Raw genomic sequence first — 27,440 nt, 5'->3', positions numbered from 1 at the left:
AGCTGATGCTCTACTGGAGGTGAGGTCCTACCTTCAGGAGCCCCTCATCCAGAGAGCTGAAGACCCACTGAAATGGTGGGAGGCCAAGGCTTCATGCTACCCACGCCTGGTTAAGGTAATGGTAGGAAGACTCTGCATTGTTGCAACATCGGTCCCCTCAGAGAGAGTCTTCTCAAAGACAGGACAAATTGTAACAGAGAGGAGAAATCGGATCAGCCCATCCAAACTGAGGCATCTGGCTTTCCTGAATGCCAATTTCCACTAGACACTCTGTTCATACTTTGTCCACACTTTGTTCATTTGATTTGTATGTTTGATTTGTTTGATTGCTGTGGTTGTGTTTAGTTTTAAAAGTTACATACATAAAAATAAAGCGTTTATGAAAACACTGAATCAAAAATTGCTTGTGATACAGAATGAAAACTGAAGAGCCATTTGGGAGCCGTAAGAGCCGGCTCTTCTAAGAGAGCCGAGCCAAAGAAGCCGAATCTCTGAGAAGAGTCTGAATGCCCATTGTTATTGGGGACGTTGTGAAGTGACGTCATTGGAAAGCCGACAACACTGTGAGGAAGACACGATGAAGCCCACATATCAGTCTCTTTTGCCAACAAAAATAAGCTTGGAACTTTTTTGACTAGTCAACGTTTTGTAAGTGTGAGCCATGTGTTTATTTAGGTCTGAAATAAAACAAATAGAGAACTTAATTTTTCCAAGCACTTTCTGTGACATAGTGTGCTGTCTTATCAAAGGACATCATGAGAAATTACTCTTTACATGAAGTAGCCTAGTGAGAAAAAAGACTTGGGGAATCACTTTTTTTTCTTATTCATTAAACTGCATTTTGCAAGTTCCCACAATTTTTGCAAAATACACATAAGATTGTATAAATATTCTGCATATTCATCGCATTTTTAAGAAAATGTGCTCTATAATCAAGAGGTTTTGCCTGCAACAATCACAAAAAATACTCAATTTTTCTGCAAGAAATGGTTAAAAAAATTTACTACACAATTCCATGTGTTCAGAGTGTTGATGCCTTCAGTGAGAATATAGTGGAAATAGTGATGAAAAGTAAATCCAAAACATTAAATACATATTGTTTATGCATAGATATATACATACATATATACATATATATATAAATATATGTATATATATATACGTAATAAGTATGTGTGTATATCTGCATACATATTTCATGTACACACACATATATGTGTGTGTTTGTGTGTGTGTATATATATATATATATATATATATATATATATATATATATATATATATATACATACATTCATTATCTAGCCGACCCAAATTTTGATTTCCCTCCCTTTTCTGTCCCTCTTTATCTCTGTCCCTCTCTTTTCTTCTGTATATCTGTCTAGAAATAGGAAGTTTATGGTTGCCAAGCAACGCCACTGTGTTAGGTTGAATACGAGCCGAAGAATCTTGTCTGTGACATTGCTCCGTTGGTAAGAAAATAAGTGTAGCTGACAAAAAGTGGAAAGTAGTCATTTATACGCTGTATTGATATTGGTTCAATCGTTATAACGAGCTGTACATGATTGTAGTTCAAGTCCGTCAATGAACGAGCTAACTGCACACGATTTCAGTAATCCTGCTACAGCTAACGTTAGCTAGTGCTGGTGCCAACGTTAACTTTGATAGATACAAGTGATTTATATGATATTTATGTGACAAGCTACTTTACTTATCGATTCAGTTAAATAAAAAATCCGCAATTCAATGGAAGTACATTGTAATTAGTTATATTCTATCGATTTGAAATACCAATAATTTAAAGTTGAGAAACATGTCGTCAGGAAACACTCAGGCAAACGAAACTATTGCTCTGCAGACCCAATGCAGCGCGCTGGAGGTGAAGGATGCGGTCAGGAGGAGAGGGGAGCGATCCTCAACAGTCAGGTGGAGACAGAAGGCAGTCAGCTGGACGAAAGTGACGCAACAGGGGAGAACCGTGTGCAGAAGGGTGTCCCTGCTCGAGAGGTAATGTGACATCTGAAATCTTAGAAACTTTAGGCTGAACCAGTGAACAATAAAAATGTTCACAAAAACCAATGAAGAAAATAACAATTCATGTTAATGTAAAATGACATTAGAGCGTAGTTTAATGTCAGAAAATAAATAAAACAGAAGACAAAATGTCTGAGGGGGTAGGAGACACAAGTCAATTTTATTTTGTATAGCGCCAATTCACAACAAAAGTTATCTCATGACACTTTACAAGTAGAGCAAGTCTAGTGCCACAGTCCTTCAAGGAATTTAAACCCAACAATTCTCCATGAGCAAGCACATCCTGCAACAGCGGCGACAAAAGCCTTCCTTTTAATAGGCAGGAACATTGAGCAGATCCAGGCTAAATGGGAACGGCCTTCTGCCCTGACCAGTTGGGGGGAAAGAGAGCAGGAGAGCAGGGCTGAGACAAAGACAGGTAATGAAGAAAGACAGAAATACAGAAGGAAAGGGGTGCAAAGATAAAGAGGGAGAGAAAAGGGAAGGAAATCATAATTTGGATCTGCTATATAATGAAATTGAAATGTTTAAATAATCTAGTAATTTTGGTTTATTAACTTTATTTCTGCTTGTTAAAGTTTTTTTTATTTAAAGTTTTATTGGTTTTTAACTAAATCATTAACATATGTTCCACCAGGGGATATATCGATTTTACTGAATATAATGTCTTCTTAAAAATGTTTGACATGTATTATTGCAAATAAAACCAAAAACCTGACATAAAAACAACCACAGATTTCCACTCACAACCACAAAAAGTACATTTATTAACTGTTTTAAGAAGGAAGAAATTATAGATGTTTGCTTTTGTGGGGTAGTATCTATGGCTAAATCTAAACTATAATTCTTTGACTGTTTAAAATTATACGCTTGTGAGCAAATAGAAAGATGTCATTCAGTTTTTTGTTACATCCAACATTACTTTCATTCAGTTGACATGACATACAGATGGGGGTTTCTCATAAAAAGTATTTGGTACATGCCATGTGGTCAGTTCTTTTAGTCATTCATCAACTCCTCATCGTTTGCACTGGTGCTGTGATATTGCATTTGCAGCATTTATCATAGAATTCACACACTATGTCATGTATACCAGTAATTTTAAACTTGCATACAGTAACACATGAAAGAGTTTGAGCCTTTTACCTGTGTTAGTCCCATGAGACACCAATTGTCAGCTACTCTAAAATGCTTAAATTTGCACATTTAATGCCTCTGTTATATGTCAAAATCATAATCTATTCTTTCTCTCTGTGCTGGAAGGATCTGTCAGGATCAGAGCCTGGTGACCCAGCCCCACAGACTCATCTTAACCAAAGCAGTGTTGATGAATATTCCCCTGAAGTCAGACATTTAGGCCTGTCACACATGAATTTTACAGGTGATTACAGTTCAGTACAAAACAACACAAAATAGCAGGAGCCCATACTGGGTATTTTATCATACTGAGGAGAAATAAATTCGCCTCCAGAAAATTAGTGTTAACTGCATGGACCTGGAGTTGAGCACAACTAATTTCTGTTGGTTCCCCTAATTCAAATGTCTGTTACCACCTTTAATTGGATTAAACAAAGGGAGCTTGCAACTGCTGTAAGGCTTTATTGTCCGCAAGACTATTCACTATGTACATAGTGTAGCACAACACAGTCAATCAAGAACAAGGTGTCTATTTATAATAAATAAATATTGCATATCATGCTATGGTTTGCTTTGACAGCATCTTTGATTTTCTGTATTGGAGAACAGGAAATTGCTCCCCAGCTTCCGTTGGCACTCCACCTCTCAACCCTGAAACCACTAGAGGATGAGGAGGACGAAGAGACACTGAGGGAGAATGACAAGGACGAGTTCCTTGTTCTTGATGCTGACCATGTCTGTACCTTCTCCTTCAGTATTTATGCAAGCAATCCCAAACCTCCTAATCAGTGTCTCCTATGTAATATGTTATATACTATTATATATGCTGTTCTCATGCAGCAGCATAAACCTTAAAACTCCTTCTTAGTGATGCCAAATTTGATCTGTTGCAGCCGCTGATCAAAAGGCACCAAGTCGCCCTTAAGAGCAAGCTCAGCAAGTGGCTGGAGAGGCTCAACCTCCAACTCAAGGAAAAGGTTAGCGGCTTTCCTATTTTTTGCATCTTTTCTGTATTAGTGCTCACACATGCGAAAGCAGACAGCATGCAGTTTACACACACATTAGCTTCTCTATATTAATTTCAGTTTGTTCACAGGATGGTGCTGTTGACCTGCATAGCATAAAACAATAACAAAAATATTGATCAAATCAACAAAGTAAAGAATGTGTGTAAAACAAAAACGTATAAAGGACCATTATAATCAGTTATTTATGAGATCCCTCTTCAGCTTGACCTTGAGAAGGCAGACACCAGCTACCTCCAGGAGATGGGTGTCGAGGTATTCAAGGTTCAGGAGCGCCTGGCCACACACCACGCCAGGCTAGAGGCACGACACCTGACAAAGCTCCAGGCTGAAGCCAGACATCAGCAAGCTCAGGATCAACTGGAGGCAGCAAGGTTCCAACATTCCAGTGCTACCAGTATTAAGAGCAAAGCCAGAGCCAATGGTGACTTTCCTGCTTCCTTATTTGTTTCATAATTTGATTCAGTCTAGTGTTGCACACTCAATTGCCATCTCATAATTACTATATATTTAAAAAAATTTTAATGTTTAATTTATGCTAGGTTTTGAGTCGAGAAATACACATTTCCAAATTATCAGTCATATGTGTGCATATGTATTTATAACAAAGCAAGTAGTAAATTTTTATTAATTTTATCACTATATGCCTTTTCCACCAAATTGTGAAGCTGTAGACCTAGTCAAGTCATTTAAATTTTAATTGTGTAGTGCAAAATCACAACAAAAGTTATTCCATGGCACTTTACATTCCTTCAATTAATTTACACCCAACAGTTCTCCATGAGCATTTTAACAAACAGGAAGGTTGAACAGATCTAGGCTCAATAGGAACAGACATCTGCTTTTACTGGTTAGGGGAAAGAGAGCAGGAAAGCAGGACAGAGAGAAAGACAGATAGTGGAAAAAGACAGACATTGAAAAAGAAAGAGAGGGACAGATAAAGAGAGAGAAACAGAAGGGAGGGAATGACAGACAGGTGGGGATGTGAACAAGCCTGAAGGACAAAGACGAGCAGAGAGAAAAACGGGGGGGCAAACTAGTAACAAATAGCTGCTAATAATAACATCTACAGGTTACTCAAGCAATCAATTTCAGCGTAGTATGTGCATTTATGTGCTAGCAAATACAATACAAACTCAATGCTGATGTAAATGCCAGTACAGTATTGAGAAGACTAATGTGAATACTACTAGAACTAATACTAATACTGATACGAAGGGTGGGAGCTTGAACCTCCTCAGGTCTCCTCCAGCTGCAGCATCAGTCAGGGATCTGGGAATTGGGGAAGCACAGAGGCCCCGGAGAAGAGGTCAAGTTAGTGACAAGTACGGGTACAGGAGGACAGAAATGAGGAGCGAGAAGCCCAGTTCATCGTGGGAGATCCCCTGGCAGTCTAATCCTATAGCAGCATAGCTAGGGGCTAGCCTAAGCAGCCCTAACCATAAGCTTTATCAAAAAGGAAGGTCTGAAGTCTACTCTTAAACATAGAGAGGGTGCCTGTATCCCAGACCAAAACTGGGAGACGGTTCCACAGGAGAGGAGCTTAATAGCTGAAGGCTCTGGCTCCACTTCTACTTTTACATGCTTGAGGGACCACAAGTAACCCTGTGTCCTGGGAGTGAAGGGTTAGAGCAGGATAACAGGGGACTATGAGCGCTGTCATTAAGGTGATTGTAGAGGGCATTGCATGTTAGAAGGAGAATTTTGAATCTCTAGACCTAATCCTTTGTATTTCACGTGTTCATAATATAGCGTGTAGTATACACCCATCCAATGGTGCCGTGAGCAAAGGTAGCTGATTTAACACCCACTGAAACCAGCTTAACCAACATCAAAACAAGGACGGTTCCAGAGGCGTCTTTCTGTATTTTTGTTGTAAAATAAATCAACCTCTTCTATACACCTTTGTTTTAATAATAGCCTTTCAGGTGACTTATAAAGTTTGTTGTGATACTTTATTTTAATGTGGATCCCCATTAGCACTTGCTCAAAGCATGGCTATTTTTCCAGGGGTCCAGCACACAAACAACAATCATACACAACCACAACATTCAGCACAAGTTTATTACTGATTTTTCAACACTCATTTTACCGCTAACTTTAACTGCCTGTTTGAAATATATCACTAAATAAATATAATAACTCCCTATTTGAGGTATTAGATAGATAGATAGATAGATAGATAGATAGATAGATAGATAGATAGATAGATAGATAGATAGATAGATAGATAGATAGATAGATAGATAGATAGATAGATGGATAGATAGATAGATAGATTGATTGATTGATTGACTGATTGACTGATTGATTGATAGAACTTTATTGGTCCCACAATGGGGAAATTTGTGTGTTACCACAGCTCAATTACAAGAGGAGAAGAACATTATATACAGAGTTACGTATGTACAAAACACTATATAAAAGACACCAGATATACCCAGTTTGCAATTATGGGTGGAGGGTTGGAGGTATTTAGATAAATAAATAAGTAAATAAATAATAAATATGTGTGCGTAAAGTGACTACAGTGGGGGGAGGTGACGGAGGAGGTAAAAGTGTCCGAGTGACTCTCAGCGTCATGGAGCTTGTAGAGTCTCACTGTTGTTGGGATGAATGACCTGCGAAAGCACTCCTTCCTGCAGGGTGGATGTTTCAGTCTCTGAGTGAAGGAGCTGCTCAAGGCACCCACGGTCTCACGCAGAGGGTGATGGGGGTTGTCCATGATGGATATCAGCTTTGCTAACATCCTCCTCTCACTCACCACAACCACAGACACAAGGGGACATCCCAGCACAGAGCTAGACCTCCGTACCAGTTTGTCAATCCTGTTCCTGTCTCTGTCTGTGCATCCACGCCCCCCCCCCCCCCCCCCCCCAAGCAGGCTACTGCATAGATGATGCCGGATGCAACAACAGAGTCATAAAAATATTATTAAGCTTTTGTATTGATGAATCAACTGCATTTGTGATAGAAGAATAGACGTTATCCCTCCCTTCTGAACCAAGTAATGGAACCTACAGTTGTGTTGGCTTCATCTGAAGCCACTAAAAAGTTCTAGTGTATGTAAGGCCATGTTTAGCTTTCTAATGCAAGTGCAGCATCTTCAAGTTCCTTTTTCTGTTTTAATGCCAGGTAGAAAGCTATGGATTGTCCCTATGTATTGGCTGTATTTCTTTCTTCTTCTTCTTTTAATGCAGGCTTTGTGTTTCCTACCTGTAGTATCCCAGTTACAAGCGGAGCTAGACAATCTGATGGTGTATGTCAGGTTGACACAAGGAGCCAGTGAAGATTTGCGCTCTGATGTTAAAGCCATGAAGAACACCACACATAAAGCGGGGGCGGAGAAGACTCTGGCTGAGGAACAGAAACTCCAGCAGGTAGTCATACTTAAAAGGTTACTTCCCCCAAAAAATGTTGTAAGCCACTCAAGCGCTCACTGTTAGATGTTTTGAATTAATTAAGTTTTTTTTTTCCATTTGCTTGACTTGTTGAATCCAGAATTTAGCAAACACTAGCATCTTATTTATAGATACAGATTAACAATGGCAAAACTACTCAAAATGTCTATTTACAAACTCTCAAATGCATCCTTCAGTTTAATCTGCATCCTTTTTATCAAGTCATAGTCCAGAGGAAGTTACTATTTGGTGAAATAATTCTCGAAGCACAAATATCTGTTGTTTCCATCAGATATGAAGATTGATAATTTTACTGACTGAAATACACCTGTGTCCCTAGGACATGTATGTGGAGCGTCTAACAAAGGACCTGGAAAGACTGACACAACAGGTGGCCATGTATGATGCCCAAATTCCTGCCCAGGCAGAGGAGACACAGACAGCTACAGAGGCCCTCACCGAGGTAAGGATAGTTGGTGGGAGACAAATGTTTGATGTAATCACCAACGAGTAGTAAACATGTTTGCTCTTAACACAACATGTTACTACTAATGTGTGATTGTACTTACTTTGCAGGGACTTGTGAAAGGTTAAAGCTGCATAACTTCCTTTAACTCACAGAAATGCTATACATTGGCTAGTTTATACATGCTGGTGTCAACTTGCCAGTTTATATATCCAGCAGACAGAGAGCTAGCATTTATTTTTAACAAGGTTTCTGGCCACATGAACAAATTTTGTCCACTATTACCTTTAATTTTAGCGCCGTTTCCACACAGGTGATAGCTGTAGGCCAGAGGTATCCATCCATCCATCCCATCCATTTTCTATTGCTTATCCTGTTAAGGGTCGCGGGGCGGCTGGAGCCTATCCCAGAAGCCTTCAGGTGTGAGGCGGGGTACACCCTGGATGGGTTGCCAGTCCATCGCAGGGCCAACACATATAGACAGACAACCATTCAAACTCACAGCAATGCCCATGGTCAGTTTTAGAGTATTCAATCAGTCTAGTCCCCGTTTGAATGTCTTTGGTCTGTGGGAGGAAGCTGGAGTACGTGGAGAGAACCCACGCAGGCACAGGGAGAACATGCAAATTCCACACAGAAAGAGCCTGTGCCCGAGCTGGGGCTCAAACCCAGAACCTTCTTGTTGTGAGGCAACAGTGCTAACCACTGCACCACAGTACAACGGCCAGAGGTATCATGTTTTTGAAATGTCTGCCCATCCCCTTCTTGTTCACATAATATCTCAGAAACCCATTTAGGGAATTTCCCTTATTTGCCATAAACATCCACTGGCACTCAAGAATTAACCAAAAAGATTTTGGCTGTTCAAGATTGCTGTGACAGGCACAAATAATTACAAGCATATAATGTTTTGGTCTCATGAATGGTGGAGAAAAAGCTCTAGCTCCTTCACTGGGAAATGCTTCACTGTCTCAACTCACCTGTGTGCCGTTTCCACAAGCAGTGAACTATCAGTTTGGTGGCTGACAGTATTATGTATCTGCTTTTTTGGCTTTTGGTTTGTTTCAGGTGTATATGTGGTCAATTTTCTAAATACAGTTTTTCTTTATTTTTTTTACACTTATTTTCTGAAAGCATGCCTCATACTCTCAGAACTCTTACACACAAATCAAAAAACATACACACAATGGGCAAACCCCCCTCAATTCTCCTGCAAGATTAAACTTTATATTCAAAACAATGTTATTTCTTCTCAAAAGGGTATTGATGTGCTCAATGTAAAACATTATGATGAATGGAAAACACTTCTCCATTCATCGTGGTGACTTAGGCCTTTTTGTTCAGTGTGAAACTTACTTCAGACAGTACAGCACAGTGTTGTAAAATATGAAATATTTTAGAATATTGTTTTTATACTCAGAAGACACATACACGGTAATACATTTTATTTTTCGCACAAAAACAATGTACCGGTACACAGTATAGGTCCCAACCAACACAAGATTGCACAAACAGTGATCTAAATAAAAAAAGAATTTACAGTATAAAGTTACAGTAAAAAATTTATATATTTGTATATATATTTGTGTATATATATATTTTTATATATATATATTTGTATATATATATATATATACAAATATATATACAAATATATATATATATATATTTGTATATATATATATATATATTTGTATATATATATATACATATATATATATATATATATATATATATATATATTTGTATATATATATACACACACTGTTGGGCAAAAAAGTATTTAGTCAGCGACCAATTGTGCAAGTTCTGCCACTTTAAAAAGATGAGGCCTATAATTTTCATTATAGGTATACCTCAACTATGAGAAACAAAGAGAAATATAATCCAGCAAATCACATTGTCTGATTTTTAAAGAATTTATTTGCAAATTATAATGGAAAATAAGTATTTGGTCAGAACAAAATTTCATCTAAATACTTTGTTATTTACCCTTTTTGGCAATGACAGAGGTCAAACGTTTTCTGTAAGTCTTCACAAAGTTTTCACACACTGTTGCTGGTATTTTGGCTCATTCCTCCATGCAGATCTCTAGAGCGGTGATGTTTTGGGCCTGTTGCTGGGCAACACACACTTTCAACTCCCTCCAAAGAGTTTCTGTGGGGTTGAGATCTGGAGACTGGCAAGGCCACTCCAGTGCTGTGTCCAATTTGCCAAATAGGTTGGATCGTAGGTCGCAGAGGATGTCATAGGCTGTCCGAAACCTCAACTGGCGCGAGAAGCAACCTACTTCGCAACCTAAATTCCAGCCTACACATGCCCACATTGCAGGTCGGTTCAGGTGCATCCTGTGGAGCTACCTATGGCCCACAATGCACGGTGGACTTCTTCTTCGTCCCCTAAAAACTTGTGGATGCACAGGCCAAGTTTGCGCCGCCAACAGTCTCCCATTCTTATGCAACACTAACATTTATAGTCATTGTTGATGACTAAAGGTGTGTTCACAAATTCGTGTCGCATTTGGTGTGAACACACCTTTACAGATGCGTTAATGTGCTTAATAATAGAGAATGAGTGAAAGGTGCGTTCAGAGTGGAGTGCAGTACGACAGCCAGGCCAGCAGGTGGGGGCTTTCGTTGGTGCTGTCTATCTATTTGCGGTGTCTGTGCTCTGCCAGCAGAGGTCGTGCTTCACCGCCAATTTTCTAGGGTGTCTGAATGGTGCCGCCGTGTTTAGGTTGTAGGAGTAGGCTGTAGCAGTAGGTCATAGTCGTAGGACGTAGGTTGCCACTTGGCAATTGAGACGCAGCACAGGACCTTGAAATGCTTCTTATGAAGCCACTCCTTCGTTGCCCAGGCGGTGTGTTTGGGATCATTGTCATGCTGGAAGACCCAGCCGCATTCCATCTTCAGTGCCCTTGCTGATGGAAGGAGGTTTTCACTCAAAATCTCCTGATACATGGCCCAATTCATTCTCTCCTTTTCACAGATCAGTCATTCTGGTCGCTTTACAGAAAAACAGCCCCAAAGCATGATGTTTCCACCCCCATGCTTCACAATAGGTATGGTGTTCTTTGTATGCAACTCAGCATTCTTTCTCCTCTAAACACGACAAATTGAGTTTTACCAAAAAGTTCTATTTTTGTTTTATCTGATCATATGACATTCTCCCAGTCCTCCTCTGGATCATCCAAATGCTCTCTCGCAAACTTCAGATGGGCCTGGACATGTACTGGCTTAAGCAGGGGGACACGTCTGGCACTGCAGGATTTGAGTCCCTGGCGGCGTAGTGTGTTACTGATGGTAGCCTTTGTTACTTTGGTCCCAGCTCTCTGCAGGTCATTCTCTAGGTCCCCCTGTGTGGTTCTGGGATTTTTGCTCACCGTTCTTGTGATCATTTTGACCCCACGGGGTGAGATCTTGTGTTGAGCCACAGATAGAGGGAGATTATCAGTGGTTTTGTATGTCTTCCATTTTCTAATAATTGCTCCCACAGTTGATTTCTTCACACCAAGCTGCTTACCTATTGCAGAGTCAGTCTTCCCAGCCTGGTGCAGGTCTACAATTTTGTTTCTGATGTCTTTTGACAGCTCTTTGGTCTTGACCATAGTGGAGTTTGGAGTGTGACTTTTTGAGGTTGTGGACAGGTGTCTTCTGTACTGATAATGAGTTCAAACAGATGCCATTAATACAGGTAACAAATGGAGGACAGAGGAGCCTCTTAAAGAAGAAGTTACAGGTCTGTGAAAGCCAGAAACCTTGCTTGTTTGTAGGTGACCAAATACTTATTTTACAGAGGAATTAAAGTCTACCTATGATGAAAATTACAGGCCTCTCTCATCTTTTTAAGTGGGAGAACTTGCACAATTGGTGGCTGACAAAATACCCCACTGTTTGTGTGTGTGTGTGTGTGTGTGTGTGTGTGTGTGTGTGTGTGTGTGTGTGTGTGTGTGTGTGTGTGTGTGTGTGTGTGTGTGTGTAAAACACCTCATCCACACACATCACAAGCAAGTTTTCCCTGGCCAAGCAGTGGGGGGAATATTGCCTGGTAACTAGTAGCTAATCCAGCCATGAAAAGCATCAACTGCTACATCTCCATAGTTTGGACAAGGGGTATATGCATTTGTGGATTTCAGTCATACACTTTCTATTTCCAGACAGAAAAAAATTCCTTGGTAGGATTGAGATTGACCACATGGTCAACCAAAGTGGTTTAGGTCTCATCAAAGATTACAGTCTTTGGCCTTCCTCATCCTCCCCGTCCTCTTACTCTGCTTCTGTTTCCAATGTTGGCATCCATTCTCCAAAACAGAAGAGCTCACCTGTTGCCGTTTAATGCTAAAGCTCTGATTGCTAATTGTAAAACTGTGTGACGGGTGTTTGCACATGTGATGAGTTGTGTGCATAGTAAGGCAGTTAACTTTAGAATTTTGAATTACAGTGTGTTCCTTGTGAAAACGAGATTTTCTTTATGAAAATTGTGCCAAATGCAGAGAATTGCGTGTAGAGTTTTGAAAAAAAGGTGTTATAGGACTGCAATTTTATTGTAAAGCAGGAATTATGCTTGTAGTTTAGCAGAATTGTTTCAGTGGGTTGGTGCATGAGTTACATGTTGTGGTCATTGTGTCTCAAGTACCAGTATTTGTGCGTAAACAATGGAGAAAAACTGTAATACACCATGTGCCAACTCCTGATTGTAAAAATTGACAGAAAGGGCACACATGCAAACAGCTAAATCAAGGGACATTGACTAGCAGAATCTGAGCAAGTGAACATAGCTGGAATTTGCAGCTGTGCGGAGGATGAAAATGATTGTTTCACAGCCGCAAGGTGACGCAGGCATGCTTGGTTACACAGAAAAGAGGAGATTGCAGGAGGGGGAGAGAAAAACTATGCCAGTGAAGAAAAAGGACTACTTTTGTCTGAAATTTCTGTTTACCAAAATAGTAATGATTATGCAGTCATACTAATGCAATCAGGTAAAAATGTAACTCACACATGCTGAGGAAAAGGTTTCATATGCGTCCATTTTGGTTTCAGTTTAGAGCTTATGTCATTAAAGGAGTATTTCACCCAAGAAATGAAAATTTAGTCATTATGTTGTCACCCTCATGCTGATGGAAGTTCAGTTCACTTGATGCAAGACATAGTATGGTATATCAAGGCCTTGTGTTGCTGATTTAAGACACCTCTATTCATGCCTTAAAAGGCAAATGACCTGAGGAGACATATGTGAAGCCCCACCCACTTATATAAGCATATGTATTTCCTCAGTTCTTGTGCTCAACGAACAGGCTAGCTGGCTGCTGCCAGTTAGCTCTGTTTAGTTTTCATGTCAGGCTGGTGCCTACTCAACTACCTTAGTTGGCGTTAGTTAACAATACCTCTGTGGCATAGCATAGCTTCTCGTGAAGCACCAACTTTGAATTTGCCTCCTCAAAGAGTGAGTGCTTGGACAATCTACTGCTGCACAGCATGACTTGTAACTTTGTCTCTTTTGTCCTGCTTCATCTGAGGTTGACTCTGGGAAGCTTCTGGTTGACGTCCTGAGAGGTGGCTGGACTGACCACATAGACCACTCATTGATGGGTTGGCTAAACCTGGAATGGGTATGCTGGCAAGGTCTTGAGCTAGCCACTCACCATGATAGAGAATGACGCACCTCATGAGTTTGGATGTACATGGTTTGCCGTAGGATCAACAAGACATATTGTTGGAAGGTCTGTATGCAGCAACTGCTGCATCAGCTAACCAGGACGATGTGTCTTTCCTCTTGCTTTGCCATCGTGCAGCAGAGAAACAGTCGTCGTCGTCCTCCTCCACTTATCTGGTTGGTCTGGGTCGCGGGGGCAGCAGTCTCAGCAAGGAAGCCCAGACTGTCCTCTCCCCAGCCACTTCCACCAGCTCTTCCAGGGGAATTGCTGATGGAGCTAAGAGGACAACATCATCCACAAAAAGCAGAGACGACATCCTCCTGCCAGTTTTACACCTATCGAATAATTTGGCGTCTATGCTTACAGTTGTGCCACTCAAACTGCTGCAGACTCAAACTCAAAAGCTGGGCACAGTCTTGCTGTCTGTGCACACTATGTAATCCCTGGAGGTCAACCAATTGAAACTTCTGGCAGCATTTTACTCTGAAGGTTTCTGGTCCTGACAGGCCATTATGTTCTGATCAGGAATGAAAACACAATGGTGGTTTCATATATAAACAAACAGGGAGGACCGTCTCACTTCTCCTGCTGGAACTGTCTCACTCTCTGTTGCTGTGGTGCAGTGCACATTTCTTGTCTGTCAGGGCCATCCAATTCACAGGTAGATCTCCACTCCAGGGGAGGTCCTGGAGGAATGGAGGTCTTATCAGTTGGTGTAGTTTCAGCAGGGTGGAAATGGACTTCTGCACCTCCAGGGCAACCACCCACTGCCCCTTGTTCTTTTCCCTAATGGATCTGGACACACTTCTGGGAAACAATTCACTAGCACACCCAAGGCCAAACAGGGCTATGGCAGCTTTCTCTCATCGGGGATATCCTTTCTCAAGCAGGAGGGAATATATTTATCTGTGCCCTTAACTTTGGCTGCTGCATGCTTACTTGTTGAGAGGTCCAGTTGGATGGCTGAAGGTCTGCACCAATATTGTTGTACCTACAATCCAAAGTGCCAGGGGATCATTCAACAGAGGTCTGAGTGGCAGTGTTAGGGTCGGAATTTATTGCGGTTTCAGCACTCAATGAAGGACCTTTTGATTTTCTCTCAGGAGCTGTTGAATAAGGGACTTTCCTTGTCCACACTAAAGGTTTATTTGACTGCTATATCTACCTGTCATGTTGGCTTTTGGGATGTGACACCCGGTGCTCACCCTCTAGCCGTGTACTTCTAGAAGGGAGTCAAGACGTCAGAGCCCAAGGGTTAAAACTGTTGTAGTTTTTGTGCTTGAGGCTTTTTGTGGTCCCCTGTTTAAGCCTTTTGAATCTGTGTATATAATATTTCTTTTAGTCAAGACTGCACCTCTTCTACTTAGACCTCTGCAAAGTGACGTAACCTACATGCTTTATCTGTGCATCCCTCTTGTACCCAGTTCTCTTCAGATGGTTCCAAGGTCACCTTAGGCCCGAATGAGGCATATTTGCCAGGTTTTCCCTGCAGCTTATGGCTCTATTACCTTTGAGCTTCTCTGCCCCTCAGCCCCACTTCCGTTGAATCTGAGGGACAAAGGAGATTGTTACTGCTTGCTTACATGGATTGCACTCAGGGTATGAGGTTATGCAAACTGCAGTTCATCTGCTTTGCTTATCTGTCTGGGGGGAAAAGATCTGTTTAAGCAGCAGCTTTCCCACTGGATTGTGGAGGCGATCTCCCTGACATATGGTTGTAAAGGTCTCAATTTGTCATGTCTTACTTCTTCCGGGGCTTGATCTGACTGATTTCAGTTGTTGTCTCAATAATAAAAAACTTTGTGCAGGTCTGATGGGTACAGAAAAATCAACTTCAATGATGGTCACTGGAGGCAACTGGTTCTAAAATACACTTTTGGTGCAACTTGAGACACATCATCAGTGTTGACACCTGGGTTCACTGGGTGTTTTGGGTCTCACAACAGACACCCTCGCCCAGGGGACCCAGCCGGGGTGATCAAGTCCCAGCTTGTGTCTTAAGAGCCTGTGTCCATGGATCGCCCCGCTTGATCCACAGCCATCTGGACGCCTTTTCTGCTGCGTCGCTGATGTTCTTGATGGCTCTCCTGTTTTATAGTCCCTTCACTCCCAGCTCCTCATACTTGGCTCTCTTCCTCTCAAAAGCCTCCTCCATCCTGTCTTCCCAGGGAACAGTCAACTCCAGCAGGACCACTTTTCTTGTTGATTCCGACACCAGGACCATGTCTGGCCTGAGTGTGGTCACTGCGATGTTCTCCAGGAACTTGAGCTGTTTCCCTAGGTCGACTTTCAGCTGCCAGTCCTGGGCTGTTGCCAGCCCAGGACTGGCAGTTGTCCCCCAGCTTGACTCCTGAGCTGCTGTGGCTTCTCCCCAGCCCTAACAAAGGCGATGGCCTGCCTTGTTGGTTGTAGGTGTTTGCTGGTGGAAATCCCTGTGCTGATGGCCTCTGCAATGACCCATAGCACTTGGTCATGGCGCCAGCGGTAGCGCCCCTCTCCCAGTGCTCTTGGGCAGCAGCTCATATTGATTACAGAGAGTTTTATTTTGCATCTACAAAAGCAATGATACAAAGAAACCCAAGCTATTCCTGGGAACAAACTGCCCAACACTCTCAAAACGTAATCTTTTATACTCTTCATAGATTCCTTGATACTTTGGGGAGTCTCCTCCTCTTTTCACTCCATCTGGACTAGTCCGAATCTACCAGAGTTAGCACTTTTGCAGGTGTGCTAGTTGTTTTCCCAAAGACCCCACTGACATCATCTGCCTCCGGTAAATACAGGCCTGTTGATAATGTTTTTTTCTTTTTAAATGTTCATGAAGATCATCAAACATAATGATTACAACTATGCAAGATCATCAAAACTTAATTAAATGTATACAACAACTATTAAATGTTTAAACAAATGATTATATAGTTTGTGCTGTATATGAGCACACATGTATGTGGCTGTCAGGAGGTGGGGGAGAGAGTCCCTCAATGGCCTTGACTTTGGTACACATAAACACACCATACAGTATGTGGCTGCACACCCTATGCTGGGTTTAAGCAGCAGCAGTGTGGACATGCAGGACCTGAAGAATTCTCGAACATGCACCATGTACTGTTACTGCACTATATGTGGCTTTTCAGGAGTATTGAGAACTTCCCAATACACTCAATGTGAGATTTGTAGCAACTGCACCTATTCCCCATGACTCCACTCTACCTCTTTTCCACCTCATCACCTTTACCATGTGAGGTGAGGGCAAATTTAACCAAAGGCATGGCAGCTTTGTGGGCTTGGTGTAAAAGGTAACACTGAGCATAATCTATTCTGCAGCTAGTTGGTTTTCAACTCACTTTTTTCGGTTTTATCATTTGGAAGTGACGACCCCTTCAGTGCATCATTGTGCCCCTTCTGCAGGATCTATGATGCACTGGAGTGTGGAAGGTTTTTGTCCCTAGTTCAGTGCCTTTCCTGCATGGTATAAATACAAAACTAGGTTGCCCTGCCTCACAACTGGATTTGGTGAGCAGCTGTTATCAAGCTGAGGATTGATCTGGTAATGTATGTTTATATAAGCAGGCGGGACCTCACATACATCTCAAAATGTCATTTGCCTATTAAGGTGTGAATGGAGGACTCTTCAGTCTGCCAAGTGAGGGCGAGATACTATATGTGTTGCATCGTGTTCCTCTCCTTCAGAGAACCTGGGTTATATGCAGAATTTTTTTTCTACAAAACACTGTTGGAGTGTTACAGGAAAAGAAGTTGCAGTAATTTTCAAACATAAAAAATTCATAACATTTTTTCATTAGGCCTGTGGGGATAAAAAAAACAAGCAGGAAATAGATAGTATCAAGGAGATAAAATAATGATGAATAAAATAAAATCAATTTTGGTTTCTTGGACTTTGATCCACCCTTTGCCCTGGACACCAGGGCCCTGTGTGGAACACTCAATTCAATTTCACTGTTATACAGTTATGCAGATGACAGGCAGCTGTACTAATGCAGCTACATGAAACAAATCAGCTGACTAAACTAGAAGCCTGTTTAAAGGAAATAAAAACATGGATGACCCGCAATTTCCTTTTATTAAACTCTGACACAACTGAGGTTATTGTGCTAGGCTGAAAACAACTTGGGAACACCCTATCTAATGAGATAGGTACCCTGGATGGTATTATCCTGGCCCCCAGCACTACCGTAAGCAACCAGGGAGTTATATTTGATCAGGGTCTGTCCTTTAAATCTCACATAAAGCAAATGTCCAGGTCTGCTCTCTTTCTCTCTTTCAGCTACGTAACATTGCTAAGATCAGACACATCCTGTCTCAAAAAGATGCAGAAAAGCTAGTCTATTCTTTTTTCACTTCCAGGCTGGATTACTGCACTTCCCTCGTATCTGGCTGTACTAATAAGTCCCAAAGACTCTCCAGCATGTCCAAAATGGTGCTGCCTGCATATTGACTAGAACTGGTAGAAGAGACTGTATCTCTCCTATACTGGCTTCTTTGCATTGGCTCCCTGTTAAATTAGGAATAGAATTAAAAATTCTTCTTCTAACATACATTCCACTGATTAACACTCTTCTGTGGCTGAAGCTGTGTTAATCAGTGGAATCACCTGTTAAAGTGTTTGGTTGGAAGGAAAACCTGCATACACACGGCCCTCGATGGCACATGATTGCCCACCCCTGGGCTAGCCCTTAGATATGCTACTATAGGCGTAGACTGCTGGGGGGATATACCATGGTGCACTGGGCTTCTCTCTCCTTCTCTCTGTCCTCTCTAGTCCCTTTCCCTTTCTCTCCCTCTTTATTTCTGCCCCTCGCTTTCATTCTGTATTTCTGTCTTCCTACATTCTCTGTCTTTGTCTCTGCCCTGCTCTTCTGCTCTCTTTCCCCCCAACCGGTCAAAGCAGAAGGCCGTCCCCATTGAGCCCTGATCTGCTCAACGTTCCTGCCTGTTAAAAGGAAGGTTTTCGTTGCCGCTGTTGCAGGATGTGCTTGCTCATGGAGAATTGTGGGGTGTAAATTCATTGAAGGAGTGTGGTGCTAGACTTGCTCTACTTGTGAAGTGTCGTGAGATAACTTTTGCTGTGAGTTGGCACTTTACAAATAAAATGGACTTGATTTGACTTGACCTGTGTCTCCTACCCCCTCACCTGTGCATGCGTGTGTGTGTGTGTGTGTGTGTGTGTGTGTTTGTGTGTGTGTATGTATGTGTGCAGGCTGAAATGGAAATGGAGTCTCTAATAATGGTTCACAAACAACTGCTGCAGCACTGGAACAGCAGCCTCGCTGATGTGAGGAAAAGAGATGAGGCCTTCAGTACAATGCAGGAAGCTGAACGGTGAGGATGAGAAATGGATGAACAAGTTATTGATCAATTCTAAATGCATCAATGTATTCCAAACAGACATCAGACAATTTTTACTCTGAAAAATAAAAATAAACTGAGGTCTCTCCAGCATTTTGACTGAGGTTTTCTCATGTTTTAACATACAAAGATTTGTGCAGAATTTATTTTGAGAATGCAACACGTTAATGGGACATGCAACAGTGACCTGGGATTAAGCAGGTCAGGTAATTCATGTTAAAATGAAACCATTCCTTGCTTTCCATAGCATGGCCGAACACCAGGTGATCTTACTGGACAGAGAGATTGAAGGATACAAAAAATCCATCATGGAGGAGCAGGAGGGAAATGAAATACTGACCATGCAGCTAAACTGGTCCCAGATGGACATTATTACATCCAAAAAATTGCTTGGTCAGAAGCAGACCCAGCAAGAAGCTCTGCAGACCAACTACAACACCTGCCTTCGTACTCTGCAGGAGACAGAATGCACCCTCGCCAGACTCATTAAAGTAGGTGGACACCTGAGAGATACTAGCTCAACTGACCTTTGGCTGCAGTATTGTCTTATCTTTGCCATGTGATTACTTCACAGCCTGACCTTGCATTCTTTTTTGTATCTCTCTTTTCCTCCATCGCTGTAGGAGACCAGCGCTCACGAGGCTGAGCTGAAGGATCAAAGGCAGGAGCTGGAGAAAGAAAGGGATGTACACCTTGAATTGGAGGACAGGATCATGAACCACATACAGCAAAAGCTCACCCACAACAAGGCTGCTAAGTACTCTGAGCAGCTTACCAACAAGATAGCCTCCCTCAAGAAGGAGAAGGTAACCAGAGGCTTTCAACAAGTATCTCTGAAATTTTAATGATGAAAAGCAAGAAGCATGTTCACAGGTTCAGTCCCATCTGACAGCACTATCATTACTCTGCTTATATTTAGAAATCACTATTTTGAGAAGAATTAAAGTGTGATTGTATAATGCAGCATGGGGTATAGTAAATGGAGGATTGGATGAAGACAGGATGCAATAAGTATAATGAAATGATAACACCACAGTAAAAAACAATGAATGTCTGTTTCAAAACTACAGTTGTAAAGTTAAGAACAGAACAGCTAAAAGATCGCAAACATGAAGAATGAAAGCAAAACACGTAAACTAAGATCATACAGACAGCAGAGATTTCAAGGAATGGTCAAACATAGGGTTACAATATAATATAAAAGAACCACATTTGAAAAGATGTAGGGTTTTTTTTGCAGCTATTCTGGATTTTTTCTCAGTTGAACATTTAAGATGAAAATATTTATAGTCACATTTGATAGTCATCTTAAAGCCTTATTAGGCTGTCAATGGACCTAAAATTACTTTAGTATTAAAGATAAATTGTTGAAATTACAATCTGATGATAAAGGTAAGTTCCAAAGAAGGGGATTGTTAGTTCATTTTGTAACAAAACCCTGGAAATTAACTTCATCTATTAAGCACAGGCAAACTGGACCGCCACTGTTATTTTTTTATTTATAACTGTTTGAGTAATCAACTAGCATCTTCATATGAGAAGGATGCACTGTATTTGTAATGTTTATTAAAAATTACATACATATGTCTGTATTTTTGGTGCTACAGAAAAAGATGTAATTACGTGTTTTCGGTTTTGTTTTTTTTCATTGACTTGGTACAGAAATGTGAGTTCTTATAACAACTCATTTTAACATACAAAATACACACTAAGGAAAATATCATGCAACTGGAATTTCACTTAGCACACATCAACATTTTAGTCTTGTCTCCCCAACAAAGAAAACAAAACTTTATTTATATTTTTTCCTCTCAACAGTGTCTCATTTGAAATTATGTATGTGATATCCCGATGCACATCAATATTCCCCTGACACTGACCTAGATCACCTACAGAATGTGTTAAGTATTGCATAACTAAGCTAGGTTGCATGTATTTTTACCTTTACAGCATAGAAGGGAGTAATAGAGTGTAATACTTATTTTACACTGACATTGTTTTATGAAATATCAGGTGAAGCAGCTGCAACAATTTCAAAGTATTATTACTTGCTTGATTGTGTTAGAGAAGGAAAAGACTAGATTATTTTTAAAAATTCTTTATTTAGGTATGGCAGTACATGTCACAAAGCTAAAACAGTACCATCTTTCTCAGCCATCCAATTTTTACATTTTAAGTAAATTGTAAGTAAATAAGCATACAAAAATAATAATCAAATAAAATAAGACAAGAGAAAGAAAAAAAGAGAAACAAGGGAAACAACAACAACAAAAACAGAGAACTTTGCACAGTTCGGGGGAGATGAGGTGTGCAAGTAAAAGTCCAAGTCTAGATTAACTGGCATCACTGTTGGAAGATACTCAAGGCTGAGGTTTTGGACATGAAATCATGGTGTCAAGTTGTCCACCATGTCAGTCGTGGGTTAAAAAAAAGGTTGTTGATGGCCATTTTTCATTGATAAAAACATCACTATGAAAAAAGTACCAGTTGTGGTTTTGAAACCTTTTTTTAATGGAGACACTAACTCAAATGATTTGATACAGACAGGGAGTTTTTTCCATTAGAACAGTAAAAGCACGATCGCCCTTTGTTTTATGTCTTAACCTGGCAACTTTTAGAATCCTTTGAATCAGTGATACAGGTCTCAGTGTGGAATAAGTTAAGTCAGTACTGGTACAGTGGACCCAGTCTCTAGTGTTGTTTGCTAATTATGTTTCCTTCATTATCAACAATAGAGGGACTGCTGCTGCATTATTTGTGCATGTAAATAATGAATTGCAGTAGTTGAGACAAGAGTTATTAATTAGAGCCTGAGCCTGAAGGTACTTCATTATGTTTGCTCGGCAGAGCAACACATTATTTATGTTTGTGTCTGTTGTTTGTGCAGCATATGTTCAATGCATGTACTGTGTTTTAGACTAAAGAGAAAGATGCAATGTCTGTATATTTTCTGCCATTAGGTGGCTCAACTGTGGAAGCTGGAGAGTGAGGTAGCAGCTGCAGGGTTGGAGGGCAGTGTGAAAAGACAGAATCTGGACAGCCTTGCCCTCACACAGAAGGCCCTCCATGAGGACATCAAAAGGAACAACAAGTTGGTCACATCCAATGAGGCTAAGATTGCTTCTTTTGTTACACTCATCAGGCAAAAACAGACCACCATCACCAACTACAACAACAAAATCCATCAAATCGCAGCCAGCACAGGGGTGAGAGATTCTGGAGAACCCATGATCCTTCGTTGACCGATGTTTATCTGGATGCATATTAACACATTATTTAAACTTATCTTTATTAGGAAATGTAAAAAATGTGATGTGTGTGCCTGCTTTCTTAGCATGAAGACCTCAGTCCTCTCCATATCAAGGCAGAGGCGCTAACTGCTCAGCTTGAGGAGATGGTGTGGAAAATCAGGAGTGACCAGCAACTCTGGGTGAAATGGCAGGGGGCACTTGAGGGACTGACCCAGAGCCTACAGGCAAACAGCAAAGACATGCACAAGCTGCAGGCAGAGTTCACTCTCAGACAACAGAAGAACATTCGCCTAGAGAGTACGTCTGTATTGTATCTATACACTGTATATGCTGCAAATAGGTCTCCTCCTCAATTATCTCAACAGTCATTGATTCAACCAATGTCAAACTTAGTGTGTTCATTGCAGGGGACCCCAAAAAGTTCTGTGTTGAATTTGACTTTGAATAAACTTGTGCTAAGAGAGTGTCAGAGCTCTGCCAAAGGACTTCATCTTGTTAAGGAGACAGTGAAGACCTAGTTGCAACAGGAAATGACATGGCTTTTTTACATTTTAATGTTCCTCTCCTTGAGGGTTGACGCATCATTTCACATTTGTTCAGAAAACACTCTTGAGCTTGGTAATGGGTTTTGACTGTGAGTTTTTGTTTAAACAGTATTACTGTGGCAAAGCAGCCAATTTTGATATTTTAGCTTCGAAGAGGAAACTGTAGTAACTAGACTCCTCATGGTCAGAATTTTTCCACATTACAGGTGTTAAATGGAGTCCTGGCCTGAAGACATCTACAAGCTGAATTTAAATCAAAGTCATAGTAACACCTTGTGGTTATGGGAAGTAACAAATACCATCAATTTACATCACAACTACACTGTGTTGTCTTCACCTGCTGTACCGCAACTTAATGTAGTAAGCATGCATTGTCACTTAGTGAACACAGGAAATGTTAATTGCACCACAGTCCACATGTAAGTCTCTCTCATGTAAAATCAAAATATTATCAGGTTCAACAGCCACACACTGCAACATACTCCCACTATTGATGTGCATAGCTTTAATTAAGACCTGAGCCAAAGTGCTAAGGGATGAAATTTTGCCTTGGAGGAGGTATGCACTGGGTCCTTTCTAGTTTGTCTGTGTGATGAAGTAGTTGCTAGAGGTCAAGCAGTAATCCTGTTTTGAATAGACAAGTTTTGAACAGGCACTGCTCTAGTGATGTATAAAAGAGACAACAACAACAGTCAATTTGAACTCCCACCCTACCAGGTGAGGTTGAATTAGAGCATCGTGAGGCTGCTGAACTAGAGAAGAACACAAAGATTCTTCAAGGAGACCTGCTGAAGCTGAACACCCTGCTGAGTATGAACGGACAGCTCAGCCAGGCCTTGAAGCAGGAGAACACATTGATGGAAACAGACTTCCTCCATAGACTTAAGGCATGGCACAGCTGTTTAATTCACTAATAGTTTTGTCTTTTCTGACCATGGTGTTGCTCATTATTGATATATCTTTCTGTTTTAGGAAGCAGAGCGGGAGTCTGTTGAGATGCAGCTGAAACATGAGAAGGCACGGGATGACAAAGAGAGTCTCCTCAACAGTTTGATTGAGGCTGAGTAAGTTCCTTCTCCATTTTGATCTCATATTTCCATGTCTGTAAAACACATTTTGATTACCATGCTTTGAAATCCCAGTAATCAGTTGGTCAGTTGGACATTCTAACATCAACCAAGGTTAGCAGCAACAATCTTCCAGAGACACTGACCAACACAAAACCTTCCCAACAGTGATGAATAAGAACATATAAGTCTTCTGCTTAGTCTGAAATCTGTAGAAGTGTTAAATGACAAAGTGTTTTTTGTTTTCTATTTGTGTGCCCATCTTCATTGTTCACTAAGTGTAGTTACCTGTCATGGTCACATAGTGCCAAAGTTTTACATTTAATAAGTTTTTCATGTTTTGTGTGCTTTGTGCACAACTTTTAGTAATTTGATATTAATGCAAAAGGTAGACACTGCTGCTGTTCTTGTTCATGCAAATATGGAATTTGGTGATTGATTTCTGTGTTCACTTTCACTCTGATACACTTTTACTCCATCCACCAAATTAAAGACATTTAACAAAAATTGTCTTGTGTATTAGTGCTTGAGTAATGCCAAAAAATTATGTAATGTTGTTAGTTAATACCTCATTTTTAAATCACTTTTGTCTTATTCACATCAGTTTGAAAAAAATCCTTTATATCGGACTGGTTTCCTTTCCCCCCCTGTACAATAACTGCTTATACCTTATGTACTTGGTATATTTTTAACATTTTCATGGATGACCAACAGGCGTCAGATCATGCTGTGGGACAAGAAGATCAAGATGGCAAAAGAGACTCGTTCAGTTGTGGACTCAAAAGTGGGAGATATCCAGATGATGAAAGCTGAGATACACCGTATGGAGGTGAATACAAAAGGAAGTGTAAAATTTGTCAAGACACTATGAAGAACTGATTAATAGTAACGATTAATTATTATCTGGTTGTCTGTTTGTGAAGATGTACAAATTTACTCTAAGGTGGCAAATCCCCTGAAAGCAGTACTGTGATCTGCATTTTGAACTTTTGAGTTGTTTATGAAATAGATATTTTCCAGGTAATGATGTCAGCCTCATCTAGGGTACAAGAGGCTCTTTAATGCAAAGCAGCAGCCATCCTGACCCATTAGAACTAAGCAGTTTGTGCCACATAATGACATGACTGCTCAGTGGTCATTATTACAATACTGCATGGATATTCTATACTCATAGGTCACGTAACACCAATCCTTCTCAAACATGTGTTGTACAGCTCACAGGCATGTAATGCCCTGTCTGTATCTTTCTTTACTTTGACCATCATATTCATAATATCTATCAACAGAAAGACAGATATGTTTGATCACCTGCTAATGATTTGCTTGTTTTTATTTAATATTTTGCTCTTTGTCCAGGTTTGTGGACTCAAATCTATGTGTGTATATCTGTGCAGGTGCGGTTCAGCCAACTGATGAAGGAGCAGGAGTGGCTGCTGAGGAAGAGTGAGGCAGCAGTGGAAAGGAGGGAGCACATTGCCCAACGCTGGGAGGCCACAGTCCACAACTCTCACAGGCACACAACCAAAGGCGAACTTAATCGCATCATCCAGGGTGTACAGCGCAAGATCCAGCAAACCCACAAGGTGGAAGATGTGGATTTTCAGTGACTGTGTTTTAGGGATGTTGTGCAGTCATCTTACATACAGTATGTGATGTATGTTTTCAGCATCTAGCAGAGTGTGAGAAAGAGGTCAAGGAGCTGGAAGAGAGCCAGGAGGGTGTTAGGGACAGGATTGAGCAGCAGAAACAGCAGCTGAATGAACTGCACAGCACCAGCCATACCCTTGACACTGATATATTAAATCTCAAGGATATCAAAGTCAAGGTACAGAGCGCACTGCAACATAATATTTCCTACATTGAAAGTATGTTTTACAATTCAAACGTGTGGACAACTGAGCCATTTAATACTGTGTGTATTATATCAGTGTTTTCCATTTGCTTTATTATCTATAGACATTTCATCACTGCTTTGGCTAGATACCTGTTAATATTTTGTACCACCCCATCAAGATGCCAAATGAGCTTAGTTCATCCTAAATGTTACATAATCAACACATGAAACAGCCAAACTACTATAAGTGCTTTAACTTGCTTTGATATTGTTTTACCTCTGGATAAGTCAGTTAAATAGTAACCTGCAAAACCATGCTGTCCCTTTTATGACAAACAGCCACATAACGTCACGAAAACCCCAAATCTGGCTTTACTGCTACTGACCTGCTTGAAAATTACACCACTATAGATTCCCCCTGCCACACTTAGGGGTTATTTCAGTCCCAGTACCAAAATAGAGCTAATTGGAGATGAGTAAAATGTGATATGATGTACTGTGAAAGAAAGGTGGTGCTGTTCATTGTCAAGAAATCTTGTTCAATGTCTGTTCTCTTGTTAATTTATTGAAGGAAATTCATTCTCAGTATAACGGCAAGTCTAAGTAAGAACTGAAATATGCATCCTCAGTTAGCTGTCATTGAGGTGTGGTCCAAATGGTTATTAGATCAGGTTCCTGGGTCAAGGGAACTCAACTTTCTGGTTCATCTTTTTTTCTACCCACAAACAGAGAATTTCAAAAATAATTCTGATAGTTTTTCACCTGCTGTAGTCACTGATACATTTTCAAAAAAAGTGACTGACACAAAACCCAAATACACAGACACATTTCACAACCTTTGTTCCCCTGCTTTCTAGAATCTAGATCACCTATTGGCCCTTCAGAGCCGAAACAAGAAGCTGCAGGATGTTTGCGATGGCAGCTACAAGGCTTCGTCCACCAGTGAGTCTGTTGGTGCTGCCCTGCAGAGAAAGATGGAGCGAGTGTATGCTATCCATACCATCATACACCGCGTCCTTGAGGAGTTCCCCCATCACCAGGGGACACTGCACAGACTGTCCCTAGCTCTGGCAGCATACACAGAGCTGCAAGGCCTCAACCATCAGTGATTTTGTGGGAGCTGCCTGGCATAAACTGATGGAGTGAGTGCATCCCAGGACAGATGAATGTAACAACATGAAAGATTCTGATTTAAGAGGATTGTGAGTTGAACCACATACGTAGGTAGGTAAGTCTCAAGAACTGCCTAGTACCATGCACCAGAGGGAGCAATTTCCTCTTTGAACGTAAGCCACATTATTTGTAACTTTTTCAGATTTATTGTTATTGGCAAGTACACTGATGTCTGTGTGAAGTTTACAGTATGATGTCTTGTAAACCACCAATTGAGTGCATAATCCCTTTATAGTACGCTAAACATACAGTAAAGTTCACACGCAAGTTAGCTAACAGAATGAGAGACCCAGTTTCCTCATGCTGTCTGACAGCTTATACAGCTGCTGACCTTTCCTTCTCTAAAACAGGACTTTGTACTTCCCACAATGTTTGCCTCTGAAAGCAGTCTGTTGCTATATGTGTGTTACTATGATTAGGAATTATTAAAGCAAATTGTCAAATCATCTAATCTCTCAGGGTTCTTTTACAGCTGTCCAATTACTAT

The 27,440-nt window shown here is 40.8% G+C and overlaps 1 protein-coding gene and 2 pseudogenes across 2 annotated transcripts; 2 read left to right on the top strand and 1 right to left on the bottom strand.

The window, feature by feature from the left end:
* The window catches only part of LOC147257017 (uncharacterized), a 221,177-nt pseudogene that overhangs the window by 137,930 nt on the left and 55,807 nt on the right, over positions 1 to 27,440 (top strand).
* On the top strand, positions 630 to 27,330 carry ccdc40 (coiled-coil domain 40 molecular ruler complex subunit). 2 transcript variants are annotated; one of them, XM_086210746.1, is made up of 20 exons: positions 630 to 648; positions 1,386 to 1,472; positions 1,859 to 2,007; positions 3,298 to 3,415; positions 3,776 to 3,906; positions 4,065 to 4,148; positions 4,401 to 4,620; positions 7,419 to 7,576; positions 7,938 to 8,060; positions 18,935 to 19,056; positions 19,331 to 19,574; positions 19,707 to 19,889; positions 22,044 to 22,289; positions 22,418 to 22,631; positions 23,597 to 23,766; positions 23,852 to 23,943; positions 24,661 to 24,775; positions 25,341 to 25,529; positions 25,613 to 25,771; positions 26,638 to 27,330. In XM_086210746.1, exons 3-20 carry the CDS (start codon positions 1,864 to 1,866, stop codon positions 26,887 to 26,889), a joined length of 2,964 nt encoding a protein of 987 aa, XP_086066872.1. In that variant the 5' UTR covers positions 630 to 648; positions 1,386 to 1,472; positions 1,859 to 1,863; the 3' UTR covers positions 26,890 to 27,330. The 2 variants fall into 2 exon arrangements, with proteins under 2 accessions (XP_086066872.1, XP_086066873.1); XM_086210747.1 differs by lacking the exons at positions 630 to 648; positions 1,386 to 1,472; positions 1,859 to 2,007 and having other exon boundaries at positions 3,781 to 3,906; positions 26,638 to 27,329.
* LOC147257022 (uncharacterized) lies at positions 10,135 to 11,694 on the bottom strand (annotated as a pseudogene).

This window comes from Aulostomus chinensis, chromosome 8 (assembly GCF_037954235.1).
Source record: "Aulostomus chinensis isolate RoL2024-O1b breed Wild chromosome 8, RoL_Achi_v1.0, whole genome shotgun sequence".
NCBI lineage: Eukaryota > Metazoa > Chordata > Actinopteri > Syngnathiformes > Aulostomidae > Aulostomus > Aulostomus chinensis.
Note: the sequence above shows the minus strand (reverse complement) of the source record. Positions and strands in the feature narration are given on the sequence as shown.